Source organism: Muscardinus avellanarius (genome assembly GCF_963383645.1).
Source record: "Muscardinus avellanarius genome assembly, chromosome: 3".
In the NCBI taxonomy this organism is placed as follows: domain Eukaryota; kingdom Metazoa; phylum Chordata; class Mammalia; order Rodentia; family Gliridae; genus Muscardinus; species Muscardinus avellanarius.
Window position 1 is genome coordinate 38,925,349 of NC_137788.1, and position 19,180 is coordinate 38,944,528.

The following is a 19,180-nucleotide window of genomic DNA, read 5'->3' on the forward strand; positions in this document are numbered from 1 at the left end:
TAATCCCAGCATTCAGGAGGCTGAGACCAGAGGATTGCGGTTTGTGGACAGCCTCAGCTACTTAGTGAGGCCCTCCGCAACTTAGTGAGACCCTGTTTCAAAATAAAGAATAAAAAATAGGGCAGGGGGTATAGCTTGGGGGTTGAATGCCTCTGAGTTTCATCCCCAAACCTGCAAAATATATAAATTTAAAAAAAAAAAATATATATATATATATATGTCTCTCTCTGTGTGTGTGTGTGTGTGTGTGTGTGTGTATACATATATATAAATAGGTCTCGGAGTAGCCCAGAAGAAAGCCCCTGGGTTTCATCCCTACCACAAAAAAAAAAAAAAAAAAAAAAAAATTCAACACATTGTACTGATATTATCTGTCCTTTCCACCCGACCATAAATAGAAGGAGAACAGGGACTCTTATATATTTATGTTACTATACTAGGGATTGACCTCAAGGGCATTCTACTTCTGAGCTAATCCCCTAAATCTTTTTTTTTTTTTTTTTTTTTTAGTACTGGGGATGAAACCCAGGGGCATTCTACCTCCGACCTACACCCCCAACCCTCCTATTTTTTTTTTTTTAAGATTTAAAGAAGTTTATTAAAAAGATAGAAATAAGCCAGGCGTGGTGGCGCACACTTGTAATACCAGCATTCGGGAGGCTGAGACCTGGAGGATCGTGGTTCGCGGACAGCCTCAGCTACTCAGTGAGGCCCTCTGCAACTCAGTGAAACCCGGTTTCAGAATAAAGAATAAAAAATAGGGCAGGGGGTGTAGCTCGGAGGTTGAATGCCCCTGGGTTCCATCCCCAGACCCGCAAAAAAATAAAAATAAAAATAAAAAGATAGAAATAAGCCGGGGTGGTGGCGCACGCTTGTAATCCCCGTGCTTGGGAGTCAGGTTCAAAGCCAGCTGCGCGCGCTGGCTTAGGAGACCCTGTTTCCAAAATAAAAATGTAAAAATAGGTCTGGGAGTATAGCCCAGAGGTAGAAGAGCTTCCAGGAACCCCAGTACCACCAAAAAAAAAAAAAAAAAAAAAAAAAGATATAAATACAGAAGATAGTTACAGCCCCATGCCAAAATGGCATGAGGGGGGAGGGTGGCCCGGGCCAACTCACCACTCCCCCAACCCTCCTATTTTTTATTCTGTATTTTGAAACAGGGTCTCACTAAGTTGCCAAGGGCCTCACGAAGTAGCTGAGGCTGTCCGAGAACCATGATCCTCCTCTCTTAGCCTCTCAAATGCTGGGATTATAAGCGTGCACCACCATGCTGAGCTAGTCTTTTTAGTTTTGAAACACGGTCTCACTGAATTGCGAAGGCCTTGCTGAGTAGCTGAGGCTATCTGTGAATCATGATCCTCCAGTCTTAACCTCCCAAATGCTGGAATTACAAGTGTGCACCACCACACTGGACTCCCTAAACCTATTTTATTTTTTTTTAATTTTTTATTTTATTTTAATTTTTGCAGTACTGGAGATTGAACTCAGGGCCATTCCACCTCTGACCTACAACCCCTGTGCTATTTTTTATTTTTTTTAATTTTGAAACAGGGTCTCACTAAGTTGTGAAAGGCCTCACTATGTAGCTGAAGCTGTCTGTGAACCATGATCCTTCTGTCCCAGCCTCCCAAGTACTGGAATTACAAGCGTGTGCCACAATACCTAGCCTTATTTTTTATTTTGAAACAGGGTCTTGTTAAGTCACTGCACACTGACCTTGAGCTTGTGATCCTTCTGTCTCAGCCTCCCAAGTACTGGGATTACTGGTATGTGCCAACACTTCAACTTGGAGTTTGTTTTGCAGTGCAGAGGATTGAACTCAGGGCCTTGTTTGTGCTAGGGAAGTGTTATACCACTGATCGATATTGGAGCTCTTTAGCACAGGCCTTTAGCTGGTTGAAGGAAGGACAGCCAGGCTAGTGGTCTGGTTAAGTCCAGGAACTCCTGACTTTATCTAGTTGGGCACCTTGTGTTTTTTGATTCTGCTCACAGGCACATACACAGCCACATGTGTTGCTTATATCTGTCCCTTTCCCTGCCCCTTCTGGACCCATGTTTTGCAGGGTGCTTGACCCGAGGATAGCTGAGGCCTAAGCAATAGCACTAACTGCTTCCTTTCTGTTTTAGGGGACGATGGCGGCTTCCTGTGTCCTCCTGCACACCGGGCAGAAGATGCCCCTGATTGGTCTGGGCACCTGGAAGAGTGAGCCTGGCCAGGTGAGGGGAGAAGAGAAGGGAGACTTGTTGAGCCTCTGGGAGGGAAGATAGGGCTTGGGAAAGTGGCTCTGTATTTTCTCTAGCAGCCCCATCACTGTATCTACTGCTGAGGATGAGCCTAGAAGGCATTGGGAAGAGATCAGGGGAAAAGGGACAAGACTGAGCCCTTGGTTTCCCCTGCTGATTCAGAGAGATGACAGGGGCCCAGCAGGGCCAAGGGCGTAGGAAGGACACTCTTCTCTAACTGTATCTGATCTGCACTAAGTGCTATGGCAGCTGTGGGGCCTCTTTGTGTCCACCCCTGTGCTGAGTTCCCATGTAGCTCTTATCACCTGTGCTGTAATGGGGTCTCCTCTTCCACGATGGGCTCTGTGAGGGCTGGGCCCTTCCCCTAGTGCACAGTCCAGAGTTAGGCACATAGCAGGTGTCAGCGTTTGAAGAATAATTACTAGGTCAACTGTGGAGGCCAAGGATCAACAAACTTTTTCTTAATGGTTAATATTTTAGATTTTGCTGAAGTAGATTCAAAATAGAAGTGACTATACTCTTATATAACCATTTAATAGGTAACCATTTAAAGATATAAAAAACGTAACCAGGCACAGTAATGCACACCTGTAGTGCCAACTATTTGGGAGGCTGAGGCTGGAGGATTGTGAGTTTGAGGCCAACCTGGGCAACACAGTGAAGCCTGATCTCAAAAAAAAAAAAAAAAAGGCCAGGCGTGTAGTGCACACTTGTAATCCCCAGCATTCATTTGGGAGGTGGAGACAGGAAGGATTGTGGTTTGCGGACAGCCTCAGCTACTACTTAGTGAGGCCCTTTGCAATTCATTGAAACCCTGTTTCAAAATAAATAATAAAAAATATGGCCGGGAGTGTAGCTTGGAGGTAGTATGCCCCTGGGTTCCACTCTCAGTACTGCAAAAAAAAAAAAGAAAAAAAAATACAGTTGGATATGATGGTAGTGCCTGTAATCCCAGTACTTGGGTGGTTAAGGTAAGAGGATCAGAGATTCAAGGCTAGCCTCAGCAACTTACCAAGACTCTGTTTTAGTGAAAAATAAAAAGATGCACCAATAAAAGTATATAAAAAATAAAGCCAGGCATGGTGGTGCCCACTTGTAATTCCCGCGTGGGGGCGGAGACAGGAGGATCGCGCAGGTTCGAAGCCAGCCTTGCTGGCTTAAGAGATCCTGTTTCCAAATTTAATAAATATATAAAAATAGGTCTGGGAGTGTAGTCCGGAGGTAGAAGGGTTTCCAGGAACCCCAGTACCACCAAAAAAAAAAGCATATTAAAAAGTAAAAAGGCCTTGAGGTATAGCTTGGAGGTCCATTCCCAGTACAAAAAAAAAAAAAAATCTGTAGCAGGCCATAGTGGCATAAGCCTGTGATCTCAGTACTTGAGAGACTAAGACAAGTGGATTTCAGGTTCAAGATCAGCCTTAGCAACTTATACTCTAAAGAACCTAATAAAATAAGACCCTGTTCCAAAACAAAAAATTAAAAAGGCTGGAAGAGCCAGGCATGGTGGTGCACGCTTGTAATCCCAGTACTTAGGAGGTTGAGCTAGAAGAATCATGGTTTGTGCCCAACCTCAACTACTTAGGCCCTTTGCAACTCAGAGAGACCCTGTTTCAAAATAATAATAAAATAGGGCTGGGGGTGTAGCTTGGGTGTAGAATGCCCCTGGGTTCCATCTCCAGTACCGAGGGGGGAAAAAAAAAGAACTGAAAGTATAGCTTAGAGGTAGAATGCCCTTGGGTCCAACCCCTAGTACCACAACAATATTCTAAAGAAAAAAATACAAAAGACCCCCCCAACACACACACAAATGCAAAAGAATAGCTGAGAGGAGAATCACAGGTTCGCAGCCAGCCTCAGCTACTTACTGAGGCCCTTCACTACAGTTTAGTGAGATCTTGTTTCAAAATAAAGAATAAAAAACTGGACTGGGGATGTAGCTCAGAGGTAGGTAGAATGCCCCTAGGTTCAACTCTCAGTACCAGAAGAAAAAAAAAAGAATACTAATGCATTCTTTATGCTAGATGCTAGGAACTTATTGTTAGTTTTTGGCCAAGCCTTCTAAGGTGGCTTGGATAGGAAGGAACCCTTGGAGGCTAGTGGTGTTGAGGCAGGACAAAGAATCTGGGGCGGCTAAAGAGGCTTCTGGTCCCCTAGACTGGAATCGTCTCTCATCTTCTTACCCTCACTACATGGCCCTGCTCTATTCTTGACTCCATCAGTAACCCCTGTTGGCTTGACAAACAGAGCTGACACCTCTTGTTTCTTTTACTTGGCAGGTAAAAGCGGCCATTAAATATGCCCTTAGTGTAGGCTACCGCCACATTGACTGTGCTGCTGTCTATGGCAACGAGACTGAGATTGGGGAGGCCCTGAAGGAGAATGTGGGACCCGGCAAGGTGAGGATGGGCTACAGAGAGGGTGGGTGAGGGAGCAGAGAGGCTAACACTGGGGCTGGGGCCTGGCTGAGAGCACCAGCTTCCTTCTGCTTCCTCCCCTAGGGGTGAGGGTGGGTGAGACTGAGTACCCAGGGCTCTTCTCACGACGGGCTCTGCTCCTGTACCAGGCCGTCCCCCGGGAGGAGCTGTTTGTGACATCCAAGCTGTGGAACACCAAGCACCACCCTGAGGACGTGGAGCCTGCCCTCCGGAAGACACTGGCTGACCTGCAGCTGGACTACCTGGACCTGTACCTGATCCACTGGCCTTACGCCTTTGAGTGAGCCTTGCAGGGTCTTCATCTGGAAGTTGGGGGTTGGTTGAGCAGTTTCAGTAAGTTATTGTAAGTCATAGCAGCAGAGCAGGATGGGAACGCTTGTGTATGTGGCAAGATGAGGAGGTTTGTTTGTTTGTTTTTTGGTACTGGGGGTGGAACCCAGGGGCTTTCTACCTCCAGGCTATACTCCCAGACCTATATTTTTTAGACTTTATTCGGAAACAGGGTCTCACTAAGTTGCTGAGAGCCTCACTAAGTAGCTGAGGCTGGCTGCGAACCTGAGGAATCCTCCTGCCTCCGCCTCCCAAGCGCTGGGATTACAAGCGTGTGCTATCACGTCTGGCAAGATGAGGAGTTTTATATGGGATCCGAGCCTGTTACAGCAGCCAGTTCTTTTTCCTAGCTGAAGAAAAAGAACATACGGCATGAGTGTCCTCACAGGCATACGCAAGTGGCCCATTATTCATTCAGGGAACATGCTGACCCTTTTGCTGAGCTAGGTTCTGAGTGCAGTCATGAGAGTCATGAGTAAGACCTAGCAGAGGGTGTGAGAAGAGTCGCCCATCAGCATTTTTTTTTTTTTTTTTTTTTTTTTTGTGGCACCAGGGATTGAACTCGGGCATTCTACCTTTGGGCATTCTACTCCAGTCACTTTATTTATTTTTTTATTTATTTACTTACTTGCTTATTTACTTATTGGCAGTACTACTCCTAGTTTTGTGGGGGGGTTTTTCCCCCAGCACTGGGGATTGAACCCAGGGTCATTCTACCTCTGAGCTACATCTCCAGCCCTATTTTGATTCTTTATTTTGAAACAGAGTCTCACTAAGTTGTGGAGGGCCTCACTAAGTAGCTGAGGCTATCTACAAACCAAGATTCTCCTGTCTCAGCCTCCAAGTACTAGGATTACAAGCGTGACTCACCATGCCTATCTTCTACTTCGATTCCTCCTCTTCCTCCTCCTCCTCCTTTCTCTCCTCCTCTTATTATTCTTGTAGTGCTGGGGATTGAACCCAGGGGCATTTTGCTTTTGAGCTACACCCCCAGCCTGATTTTTTTATCCTTTATTTTATTTTTATTTATTTATTTTTTTTTTGCGGGTCTGGGGATGAAACCCAGGGGCATTTGACCCCCGAGCTACACCCCCTGCCCTATTTTTTATTCTTATTTTGAAACTAGGTCTCACTGAGTTGCAGAGGGCCTCACTAAGTAGCTGAGGCTGTCCGTGAACCGCGATCCTCAGGTCTCAGCCTCCCGAATGCTAGGATTACAAGCGTGCGCCACCACGCCTGGCTATTATCCTTTATTTTGAAACAGGGTCTCACTAAGTTGTGGAGGGCCTCACTAAGTAGCTCAGGCTGGCTGAGAACCTGGGATCCTCCTGTCTCAGCCTCCCAAGTACTGGGATTACAAGTGTGTGCCACCATGCCCGGCTATAGTTTCACTACTTGCTGAGACTGTTTCATCCTCCCAAGTACTAGGATTACAAGTGTGCGGCACCATACCTAGCTCCCATCAGCTTTTCTTTTTTATTTATTTTTTTTAATTTTCTCGGTACTGAGGATGGAACCCAGGGGCATTCTATCTCTGAGCTTACACCCTCAGTCCTATTTTTTTTTTTATTCTTTATTTTGAAACAGGGTCTCACTGAGTTGCAAAGGGCCTCACTCAGTAGTTGAGGCTGTCCGTGAACCCGAATCCTCCTGTCTCAGCCTCTGAGTACTGGGATTACAAGTGTGTACCACCACCCTCAGCTTTCCCATCAGCATTTGTCCTGTGCCTGAAGGGCAGAGAATTCCTGAGGAGGAAGGAGTAGGAAGACTTCCTAGAAGAAAGTTAATATAATCTAGGAGTAGGGGAAAGAGGAGGAGAAATGGGCATTCCGGGTAGACTTAATACTTGGGACATGATCTGTAAGGATGAAGAAGCCTAAGGGCGGAAGTCTGGCATTTTTGCCCATACTTGGCGGGGGCTGTCTCTCATGCAGGCGGGGTGACAACCTCTTTCCCAAGAATGCTGATGGCACTGTTCGCTATGACTCCACGAACTACAAGGAGACCTGGAAGGCTCTGGAGGCACTGGTGGCTAAGGGGCTGGTTCGAGCGCTGGGCTTATCCAACTTCAGCAGTCGGCAGATTGATGACGTGCTTAGTGTGGCCTCAGTGCGCCCCGCTGTTTTGCAGGTGAACACCGCAGGCAGATCCATGGTTCAAGAGGTTGTGTATACGGAGCATGAGTGAGTAGGTGATGGGTCTCTTTAATAGAGATGGCTGGCAAGTTGTCAGAAATGTTGGAGCTGGGTGTGGTGGTGCATGCCTGTAATCACAGTACTTGGGAGACTGAGACAGGAGGATTACAGCTTTGAGGACAGCCTCAGCAAGTAGTGAGACTCTCATCAACCTAATGAGACCCTGTTTCTAAATAAAAAAGGCCGGGTGTGGTGGCGCACGCTTGTAATCCCCATGCTTGGGAGGTGGAGACAGGAGGATCGCGCAGGTTCGAAGCCAGCCTTTCTGGCTTAAGAGACCCTGTTTCCAGATTAAAATATAAAAAATAGGTCTGGGAGTATAGCCCGAAGGTAGAAGGGCTTCCAGGAATACCAGTACCACTAAAAAAATAAAAAAATAAAAAAAAACCAAAATAAATAAAAAAGAAAAATAGGGCTGGGTTGGGGTATAGCTTGGAGGTAGACTGCCCCTGGGTTCAATCTTCAGTACCACACACACAGACACATACACACAAAAGCTGGAGCAGAAGTCCTTTGCCTAAAGGTTGGCATTGGGTCCCTGGGAAAGAATGAGATCAGTGGAAAATGGTGAGAGAAGTAGGGGCTCGACCAGACACGCAGACTTGGGAAGGGCCAGGCAGGCTGGGTGTGGCCACCCGTGGTGATGGATCATTCCTTGGCTCAGGTGGAATGCCACCCGTTCTTGGCTCAGAACGAGCTGATTGCTCACTGCCAAGCCCGAGGCCTGGAGGTGACTGCCTATAGCCCCTTGGGCTCCTCTGATCGTGCTTGGCGCAGTCCTGAAGAGCCCGTCCTGCTTGAGGAACCGGTGGTCCTGGCACTGGCTGAGAAGCATGGCCGATCTCCAGCGCAGATCTTGCTCAGGTGCAGGGCATTCATAGGTTATGGGGCCCTGGTAGGGCCGAGGACCCCAGATTGGGAGGAAACAGTCAGGAGGTTCCTTGTCTGAGTGCATGGGTGAGGGTGATTGTCTTGCCATGCAATCTGGAGGAAGGCTGATCTAGGCACGTTTCCCTTTCCAGGAGCTTAGGTAAGGCCGCATGGAGGACCCAGCAGTGCTTCTGAATGTTGACTCTTCTTTATCTACCTTTCTCCTCACCCTAGGTGGCAGGTCCAGCGGAAGGTGATCTGCATACCAAAAAGTATAACTCCTTCTCGTATCCTTCAGAACATCCAGGTACATGGTCATGGCTTCTGCCTTCTTTGGCACATTGGAACTCATTCTGGCCCTGACTCTGCCTGGTGAAGAAGGCAGTGTTGTGGAACCAGATTCCATTCACAAAGCTGGCTTTCCTGTCCTTCAGGTGTTTGACTTCACCCTTAGTCCAGAGGAGATGAAGCAGCTAGATGCCCTGAACAAAAATTGGCGATATATTGTGCCCATGATTACGGTACGGATGTGTCACCTCCCAGAGTCAGGGGATGGGAAGTTTGGGGTGGGATTCTAGCCTAGGTCTGGCCTTAGGCTTGGTGGTTGGAGGAGAGACCGATGGTGGGACTGCTATCCTGGATTCAGTGTCTCTTGAGGTTAAGGAATTAGTATGGCCCAGAGAAAAGGCATATAGCCTGTAAGTCCCCATCCTGCTTCTTGACATAGCTTAGAACAAATTATTTAACTTCCAGTCCAGTCAGATGAACCCAGTGAAATGATAAGAGAGGAGAACTGAAGGTATTCTTGACCTGGTTAGAGAGTCTATGGTGGAGTTGAAGTCTGATGCACATAAGGAAATAGATCTTGGGCACCTGATCCCAGTTGAGACTTAAGATTTAAGGGCAGAGTCGACTATGTGTCAGGCTAGGTTTGGGTCTTCAAATGCAATTGATCCCGTTGCCAGGGCCCCGGACACTGCCATCTGGTGTAGTGCTTTACCTAGATGAGATTGTTTAGGAAAGTTTGGAGAAAATGCCTTGGGTCTTTGGAATGTCAACTCCTGCTAATGGAGTCACCTGTTTCTCTTTTTAGGTGGATGGCAAGAGGGTCCCGAGAGATGCAGGACATCCTCTGTATCCCTTTAATGACCCATATTGAGACCACAGCTTCCTGGCTACCCTTCAGCTCTCCAGATGTGAGGTCCTACCTGCCCCATACCCCCTGAGAGGGAGTCAATAAAGCCCTTGGACCATCCACACTGTTTGCTTGATTTATTTGTTTGGTCTTGCCTGGGATAGAAGCTATTTCCCTAAGAGATGACAGATCTAGGGCTGTTGGGTATGACCTGTCCCCAAAGCCCACACTTCTTTTTTTTTTCTTTTTTCTTTTTTTGGAGGTCTGGGGATGGAAACCAGGGGCATTCGACGTCCGAGCTATACCCCTTGTCCTATTTTTTATTCTTTATTTTGAAACCGGATCTCACTGAGTTGCAGAGGGCCTCACTAAGTAGCTGAGGCTGTCCGTGAACTGCAATCCTCTGGTCTCAGCCTCCCAAATGCTGGGATTACAAGTGTGCGCCACCACGCCTGGCCACTTCTTTTATTTTTTATTTTTTATTTTTTGTGTGTGTTACTGAGGATTTAACTTAGAGGCATTTTACCTCCAAATTATACCGCCAGCCCAATTTTATTTATTTAGAAACAGCGTCTTGCTAAAGTTGCCAAGGCTGGCTTTGAACCTGCAGTCCTCCCATCATAGCCTCCCAAGTACTAGGATTACAAGCATCCACCACTACACCCGGCAAGCCCACACTTTAATTTTCTTTGTACTAGGTATTGAACTCAGTGACATTCTACCTCTGAGGTACACCCCCAGCTATTTATTTTTTTGTGTGTGGTACTCTGGGATTGAACTCAGGGGTGTTCTACTTATGAGCTACACCCTACCCTACTTTTTAAAAATGTTTACTATTTGTGGCACTAAGGATTGAAACCAGGGACATTCTACCTCTGAGCTGCACCCTCAGCCCTATTTATTTTTATTTTTATTTTTGTGGTACTGGGGGTGGAACCCAGGGGCTTTTCTACCTCCAGGCTATACGCCCAGACCTATTTCATACTTTATTTGGAAACAGGGTCTCACCAAGTTGCTGAGAGCCTCACTAAGTAGCTGAGGCTGGCTTCGAACCTGTGCGATCCTCCTGTCTCAGCCTCCTAAGCTCTGGAATTACAAGCGAGCGCCACCACGCCTGGCTTTTATTTTTGTTTGGAAACAGGGTCTTGCGAGGCTGATGAAAGTCTCATTCCTTGCTGAGACTGTCCTCGTACCTACAGTACTAGGATTACAGGCATGCACCACCATGCCTCCTTTTTTAAAAAATTATTATTATTTAAGGTTTTTTTTTTGCAGGTCTGGGGATGGAACCCAGGGGAATTAAACCTTCGAGCTACACCCCCTGGCCTATTTTTTATTTTTTATTTTGAAACAGTCTCACTAAGTTACAGAGGGCCTCACTAAGTAGCTAATGCTGTCCATGAACCTCGATCCTCCTGTCTCCGCCTCCCTAGTGCGGAGATTACAAGCGTGCGCCACCAAGCCCGGCATCCGGCTTTAATTTAATTTAATTTAATGTAATTTTATGTATATATTTTTTCCTGGGAATGAAACGTAGGGGCATTCTACCTCCAAGCTACACCACCAGCCCTCTTTTATATTCTTTATTTTGAAACAGGGTTTCACTGAGTTGCAAAGCACCCTCCCCCCCCCCAAGGCTGGGATTACAAGCGTGTGCCACCACACCCAGCTTATTTTTATTATTTTATTTATTTTTTTGGTACTGGGGATGGAACTCAGGGGGATTCTACCTCTTGCTACACCCCCAGCCCTATTTATTCTTTATTTTGAAACAGGGTCTCTCTGAGTTGCAAAGAACCTAAGTAGCTGAGGATGACCTCCTGTCTCAGCCTCCCTAATGCTGGGATGACAAGTGTGTGCCACCATGCCACACTTTTGTGTGTGTGTGTACTAGGGATGGAGCTTTTCTACCTCCAGGCTATACTCCCAGACCTATTTTATGCTTTATTTGGAGACAGGGTCTTACTAAGTTGCTGAGAGCCTCCCTGCGTAGCTGAGGCTGGCTTTTAACCTGTGCAATCCTCCTGTCTCAGTCTTCCAAGTGTGCGCCACCACCCCCGGACCCCCGGCTTTTTTTTTTTTTTTTTAAACCGGGTCTCACTAAGTTATTGAAGATGGCCGCAGACCTGTGAACCTCGTTTCAACCTTCTAAAGAACTGGGATTACAAGTGTGTACCACCACAATTGGCTTATTTTATTTTATTTTATTTTATTTTATTTTTTGAAAAATGGTCGCCGGGCGTGGTGGCGCACACTTGTAATCCCCCCGCTTGGGAGGCGGAGACAGGAGGATCGCGCAGGTTCGAAGCCAGCTGCGCGTGCTGGCTTAGGAGACCCTCTTTGCAAAAAAAAAAAAAAAAAAAAAAAAAGTATAAAATAGGTCTAGGAGTGTAGGCCGGAGGTAGAAGGGCTTCCAGGAACCCCAGTACCACCCAAAAAAAAAAAAAAAAATGGTCTCACTAAACTGCTGAGTGTCTCACTAAGTTGCTAAGGCTGGCTGTAAACCTGCGATTCTGTCCCAGCCTCCCAAGTACTTGGATTACAGGCCTGGAACATCTTTTTCTTTCTAGGTTCTGGAAGGACTTGCAGGCAGCTGTTCTCTTCAGGTAGCACCATCTAGTGGCAATTTTTAGCACTGCATGCTTTCCTGGAATTGTCTTACCAAGAAGCCCCATCTGTCATCTGAGGATGGAAACAGATACTGATTGTCCTATGATTTCAAGGCAGTTCTTGCTCTGGGCCTCTCTCACCCCCCCTGCTTGAGTCAGTGTCTAAAAATAGGAGTATGAAAAGCCTGAAAAACATATATTCAGAAGTTTAGGAGACCCAACTTGAAAACTCATGAAAGGTATAGACAGGGGCTTTTACTCTTACACACTATTGTCAATATGCATAGGCTAAAGGAGACAAGGTCATGAGCCGGGCATGGTGGCGCACACTTGTAATCCCAGCATTCGGGAGCCTGAGAGGATTGCGGTTCGCAGACAGCCTCAGGTACTTAGTGAGGTCCTCTACAACTCAGTGAGACCCAGTTTCAAAATAAAGAATAAAAAATAGGGCAGGGGGTGTAGCTCGGAGGTCGAATGTCCCTGGGTTCCATCCCCAGACCTGCAAAAAAAATAAAATAAAATAAAATAAAGGAGACAAGGTCAGGCCCAAAGATTATCACTCTGCACCTAAGGCCCTATCTTAAATACTTTATATTCCCAGCTGGTGGTACATTCCTGTAATTCCAATACTAGGGAGGCTGACAGGAGGATCACATGCTCACAGCCAGCCTCAGCAAATTCACAAGGCCTTTTGCAACTTAGCAAGACCTTGTTTCACAATTTAAAAATATTTTAAAAAGTAAAATAAGGCCGGGTGTGGTGGCGCACGCTTGTAATCCCCGTGCTTGGGAGGCGGAGACAGGAGGATAGCGCAGGTTCAAAGTCAGCCAGGCTGGTTTAAGAGACCCTGTTTCCAAAAATTAAAAAATAGGTCTGGGAGTGTAGCCCGGAGGTAGATGGGTTTCCAGGAACCCCAGTACCACAAAAAAAAAAAAAAAAAAAAAAAGTACGCTTGTAATCCCAGCATTTGGGAGGCTGAGACCCAAGGATCGCAGTTCGTGGACAGCCTAAGCTATTTAGGCCCTCCTCAACTTAGTGAGACCCTGTTTCAAAATAAAGAATAAAAAATAGGGTAGGGAGTGTAGCTCGGAGGTCGAATGCTCCTGGGTTCCATCACCAGACCCGTAAAAAAAAAAAAAAAAAAAAAAAAATTAAAGTAAAGTAAAATAGCTGGGTACTGTAGTACATGCTTGTAATCCCAATATTAAAGAGGCTAAGACAGGAGGATCATAGGTTCAAGGCCAGCTTCAGCAACCTAGAAAGACAGATTCTGTTTCAAAATAAAATAGAAACCAGGTATGGTGGTGCATGCTTGTAATACCAGTATTTGGGAGGCTGAGATTGGAGGATCACAGGTTTGAAGCCAGTTATGGAAGTTCAACAACTTAGCGAGGTGCCCTCTGTAACCTAGTGAGACCCTGTTTCCAAATAAAATCAGGCTGGGGGTCTAGCTCAGAGGTAGAATGCCTCTGGGTTCAATCCCCAGTGCCACAAAAATAAATAAATAAGGCTAGGGGTACAGTTTAGGGGTAGAACTTCCCTGGGAATAATCCCCAGTACCACACACAAAAAAGTAAAATAGTGCTGAAGTTAAAGCCCAGAGTTAGAATGCTCCTGGTTTCTCTCTCACACACACACCTTAAAAGGAAAAAAGGGGCTGGGAGTGTAGCTCAGAAAGAAAGAGAATTCTCCTGGGTTCAATCCCTAGTGTGACACATACACAAAATTCCCACCAGAGGCCACTGATTAATTGGTTTTAGGAAGATTTATTTATTTTTCCTATGGTCTTGGGGATTGAACCCAGGGGCAATCTACCCCCAGCCCTAGTCCTCAAAACTGCGATCCTCCTGCCTCAGCCTTCCAAGCATTGGGATTACAAGGAAGAGCCACCACACCCTGCAAACCATTGTTCTTAAATAAACAAATGTTTATTGGATACATATAGATCAGGCACAATGCTAGACCCTGGGGATATAACTATAACTAAGACATACAGGTCCCTACAGTCTACTTCAGGAGATAGACTTGAGGTAATTGCATAATTAGTTTAATTACAGTTTGAAGAAGTACAGCTGAGAGGCATACTTATTTAATCAGTTGAAATCAAAAGGATGAATAGAGATTAGTTAAAATTGAGAGTGAAAATAGCATTTCATACAAGTTGTACACTTTAGGAGAAAAGCCTTGAAACTGGAAGAAGCTGTTAGGAAAACCTAAAAAACTGCTTGTGTGGCAGAAATGGGGCTCGGGGATGGTAAGAAATGATGCCAGGACTGGTCGGGGCCTGGTGATGCTGGGCTCAGAAGACTTGAGGTTGTTTGATTTTGCAGTGCTGAAGGCTGAATACAGGGTATTATGCATGCTAGGTGGGTGCTGCATCACTGACCTACATCCCCAACCCCTTGTGGAATTTGTTCTTGTCCTCTTTTAGTCCTTAATGCATTTGGAAGAGGATTTTTTTTTCATTTTTTTATGGTACTGGGGATGGAACCCAGGGCCATTCAACCTCTAAGCTACAACCCCAACCCTATTTTTTATTCTTTATTTCGAAACAGGGTCTCACTGAGTTGCAAAGGGCCTCACTAAATAGGTGAGGCTATCTGCGAACCGCAATTTACTGTCTCAGCCTCCCACGTACTGAGATTATAAGCATGTGCCACCATGCCTGGCTCTATGGAAGAGGTGTGTGTGTGTGTGTGTGTGTGTGTGTGTGTGTGTGTGTGTGTGTGTTAGTTACTGAGAATTGAACTCAAGGGCATTCTATCTCTAAACTACATGCCCAGCCCTATTTTATTTTATTTTTATTTTGAAACAGGTTCTAAGTTGATGAGATTCTCACTAATTGCTGAGGTTGCTGTGAACCTGTGATCTGCTTATGTCAACCTCTCAAGTACTGGGATTACAGGCATGTGCCACCATACCTGGCTGGGAAGAGTTTTGAACAGGAGTAACATGACGTGATTTGTGTCTTAGAAACAACCGTATCAAGTCCAGGTGTGGTGGTGCACACTTGTAATCCCAGCATTCGGGAGTCAGAGACTAGAGGATACTGCAGTTCAGACAGTCTCAGCTACTTAAGTGAGGCCCTTTGCAACTCAGTGAGACGCTGTTTCCAAAAATAAAAAAGACTAAAAAATAGGACTGGGATGTAGCTTGAAGGTAAAATGCCCCTTGTGGATAATCTCAAATGCCAAATTAAGAAGTTTAGCTGAGTGTGGTGGCCCACGTTTGTAATCCCAGTACTTGAAAGACTGAGACAGGAGGATCACGCAGGTTCGGAGCCAGCCTCAGCTACTTAATGAGGCTCTCAGCAACTTAGTGAGACCCTGTTTCCAAACAAAATATAAAATACATCTGGGAGTGTAGCCTGGAGTTGGAAAGCCCCTGGATTCCATCCCCAGTACCCCCCCAAATAAATAAATAAATAATATAAAAAAATAAAGGCTACTTGAGAAAAGGAATTGATAACATATATTTGAAAGAGGTTGCCAGGTGTGGTGGCGCATGCTTGTAATCCCAGTACTTGGGAGGCTGAGACAGGAAGATCACGCAAGTTTGAAGCCAGCCTCAGCTACTTAGTGAGGTTCTCAGCAACTAAGTTGAGACCCTGTTTCCAAATAAAGTATAAAATAGGTTTGGGAAGATAGCCTGGAGGTAAAAAGAGCCCCTGGGTTACACCCCCAGTACCACTAAAATAAAATAAAATAATAAATAAAATAATAAAGTAAAAACCAGGGTTCTATTGCTGCTATAGAGAGAAAAATAGATCTTGGTAGACAAAAGAGCTAGCAGTCTGTCACAAGTTCTTAAGATCTTATATGTAGTCAGCCTGGTGTGGTTAGCACACACTTGTAATCATAGTCCTTGGGAGATGAGACAGGAGGATCCCAGGTTTGCAGGCAGCCTCACCTACTTTTTTTTTGTGGGTCTGGGGATGGAACCCAGAGGCAGTTGACCTCCAAGCTACACCCCCTGCCCTATTTTTTATTCTTTATTTTGAAACAGGGTCTCAGTAAGTTGCTGAGGGCCTAAGTAGCTGAGGCTGTCCTTGAACTGCGATCCTCCAGTCTTGTTCTCCCGAATCCCAGTGTCTAGCACTACGCCTGGCTCCTCAGCTACTTTTGAAGCTCACCCAAACTTTGTAAGACCCTGTTTCAAAATAAAGAATAAGCCGGGCATGGTGGCGCACGCTTGTAATCCTCGCGATTGGGAGGCGGAGACAGGAGGATCCTGCAGGTTAGAAGCCAGCCATGCTGTCTTAAGAGACCCTGTTTCCAAATAAAAAGGTATAAAAACAGGTCTGGAAGGGTAGCCCGGAAGTAGAAGGATTTCCAGGAACCCCAATACCACCAAAATAAATAAATAAAGAAGTAAATAAATAAATAAATAAATAAATAAAAAGAAAAAGTAAGGCTGGGAGTGTAGCTTGGAGGTAGAATATTTCTGGGTTCAATCCCCAGTGCCACACACACAAAAAGATCTTATATGTAAATTTTTATTGGCCGGGCGTGGTGGTGCACGCTTGTTATCCCTGCACTTGGGAGGCTGAAACAGGAGGATCACACAGGTTCGAAGCCAGCCTCACCTACTTAGTGAGGCTCTCAGCAGCTTAGTGAGACCCTGCTTCCAAATAAAATATAAAAAAAATAGATAGCCCCTGGGTTCCACCCCCAGTACCACCAATAAAAACATTTTTAAAATCTAATTTATTTTTTTCACAGGGCATGGTGGCACACACTTGTAATCTAAATACTTGGGAGATTGAGACAGGAGAATTACAGTTTCAAAGCCATACTTGGCAATATAGAAAAGCTCTCAGAAACCTAATGAGAGCCTGTTTCCAAATAAATAAAATTGGGCTGTAGGCATGGCTTGAAGGTAGAATGGTTCTAGATTCAACCTTCAGTACAATTTTTTTAAAATTTGTTTGTGTGTGGGTCTGGGGATGGAACCTAGGGGCATTCGACCTCCACGCTACATCCCCTGCCCTATTTTGTATTCTTTTTTTTTTTTTTTTGTGGTACTGGATGGAGTTCCTGGAAACCCTTCTACCTCCAGGCTACACTCCCAGACCTATTTTATTTTATTTTATTATTATTTATTTATTTATTTATTTTGGTGGTACTGAGGGTGGAACCCAGAGGCTTTATACCTCCGGGCTATACTCCCAGACCTTTTTTAAAAAATATTTTATTTGGAAACAGGGTCTCACTAAGTTGCTGAGAACCTCACTAAGCTGAGGCTGGCTTCGAACCCATGCTATCCTCCTGTCTCAGCCTCCCAAGCGCGGGGATTACAAGTGTGTGCCACCACGCCCAGCCTTCCCAGACCTATCTTATATATATTTTTGGAAACAGGGTCTCTTAAACCAGTGCGGCTGGCTTCGAACCTGCCCGATCCTCCTGTCTCCACCTCCCAAGCGTAGGAATTACAAGCGTGCGCTACCAGGCCTGGCTTGTATTCTTTATTTTTTTATTTTTATTTTTTGGTGATACTGGGGTTCCTGGAAGCCCTTCTACCTCCAGGCTCCACTCCCAGACCTATTTTATATTTTTGAAACAGGGTCTCTTACGCCAGCGCGGCTGGCTTTGAACCTGCACGATCCTCCTGTCTCTGCCTCCCAAGCGCGGGGATTACAAGCGTGCGCCACCACGCCCGGCCTGTATTCTTTATTTTGAAACAGGGTCTCACTGAGTTGCAGTGGGCCTCATTAAATAGCTGAGGCTCTCCGAGAACCAAATGCTGGGATTATAAGTGTGCACCACAATGGAAGGCTCAAAAATTTTTTTTTAATCTCCTCCTCCTCCTCCTCCATTTTTCAGTGGTGGGAATTAAAAACTGGTGGGTTCTACCTCTGAGCTACACACCCAGCCCCTTTTATTTTTTGGTTTGAAACAGTGCCTCAGTAGTTTGCTGAGTCTCATTACATTGCTGAGTTTCCAAGTACTGGGATTACATACATTTAATCTTTAAGTATTGCCTGATTTGGTTTTCCAGCAAATAATGGGGAGCCTATATCTATTTGCCATAGAAATTGTCATTTTCAAGTCTGGCTGTACAGCTCCAAAGATTTCAGACTGCTTAAATCTTGAGACACTGGAATGAGAATCCTCAAGCCAGGAATGGTGGCACATTCCTGTTATCCCAGTACTTAGGAAGCTGAAACAGGAAGATTGCAGGTTTGAGACCAGTGTCAGCAATTAGAAAGACCCTGTTTAAAAAAAAAAAAGTCCAGCATGGTGGCGCATGCTAATAACTCAGCATTTGGGAGGCTGAGACAGGAGGATCGAAACTCGTGGACACCCTTGGCAATTACTTAGTGAGGCCCTTTGCAACTCAGTGTGACTCTGTTTCAAAATAAAAAATAGACAGCATTTGGGAGGCTGATATGGGAGGATAGCGGTTCACGGACAGCCTCAGCTACTTAGTGAGGCCCTCCGCAACTCAGTGAGACCTGGTTTCAAAATAAAGAATAAAGCCGGGCGTGGTGGCGCACGCTTGTAATCCCTGCACTTGTGAGGCAGAGACAGGAGGATTGCGCAGGTTCGAAGCCAGCCGTGTGCGCTGGCTTAAGAGACCCTGTTTCTAAATAAAAAAGTAAAAAAATTAGGTCTGGGAGTGTAGCCCGGAGGTAGAAAGGCTTCCAGGAACCCCAGTACCACCAAAATAAATAAATAAATAAATAAATAAATAAATAAATAAATAAAATAAAAAAATAGGGCAGGGGGTGTATCTTGGAGGTCAAATGCCCCTGGGTTCCATCCCCAAACCCGCAAAGGGGAAAAAAAAATTGAGCCGGGCGTGGTGGCGCATGCTTGTAATCCCCGCACTTGGGAGGCGGAGACAGGAAGATCGCACAAGTTTGAAGCCAGCCTCAGCTACTTAGTGAGGCTCTCAGCAACTTAGTGAGACCCTGTTTTCAAATAAAATATAAAATAGGTCTGGGAGTATAGCCCAGAGGTAGAAAGCCTTTGGGTTCCACCACCAGTACCACCAATAAATAAATAAATAAATAAATAAAAATAAATAAATAAAAACAAAAACAAAATAGGGCTGGGGGTATAGCTCAGAGGTAAAATGCTCCTAGGTTCAATCCCCAGTACCGAAAATAAAACAAAATAAAAATAAAATAAATTTAAAAAGGCAGCGGTGGGTGGTGGTGCACACTTGTAATCCCAGCATTCGGGAGGCTGAGACAGGAGGATGGGGTGCTTGCACAGTCTCAGCTACTTAGGCCCTCTGCAACTTAGTGAAACCCTGTTTCAAAATAAAGAATAAAAAATAGGGCAGGGGGTGTAACTCTGAGGTCCAATGTACCTGGGTTCCATTCCCAGACCCCCAAAATAAATAAATACAAAATAA

General features: G+C 45.4%; 1 protein-coding gene across 1 annotated transcript; it reads left to right on the forward strand.

Moving 5' to 3' along the window:
• Positions 1-2,133: 2,133 nt before the first annotated feature.
• On the forward strand, positions 2,134-9,233 carry AKR1A1 (aldo-keto reductase family 1 member A1; the record flags this gene model as incomplete). The annotated part of the gene is made up of 8 exons (XM_080692193.1): positions 2,134-2,217; positions 4,521-4,640; positions 4,808-4,959; positions 6,944-7,139; positions 7,869-8,068; positions 8,309-8,381; positions 8,509-8,595; positions 9,168-9,233. The coding sequence occupies 8 exons, from the start codon at positions 2,134-2,136 to the stop codon at positions 9,231-9,233; spliced, it is 978 nt and encodes a 325-aa protein (XP_080548319.1).
• Between the last annotated feature and the right edge of the window lie 9,947 nt (positions 9,234-19,180).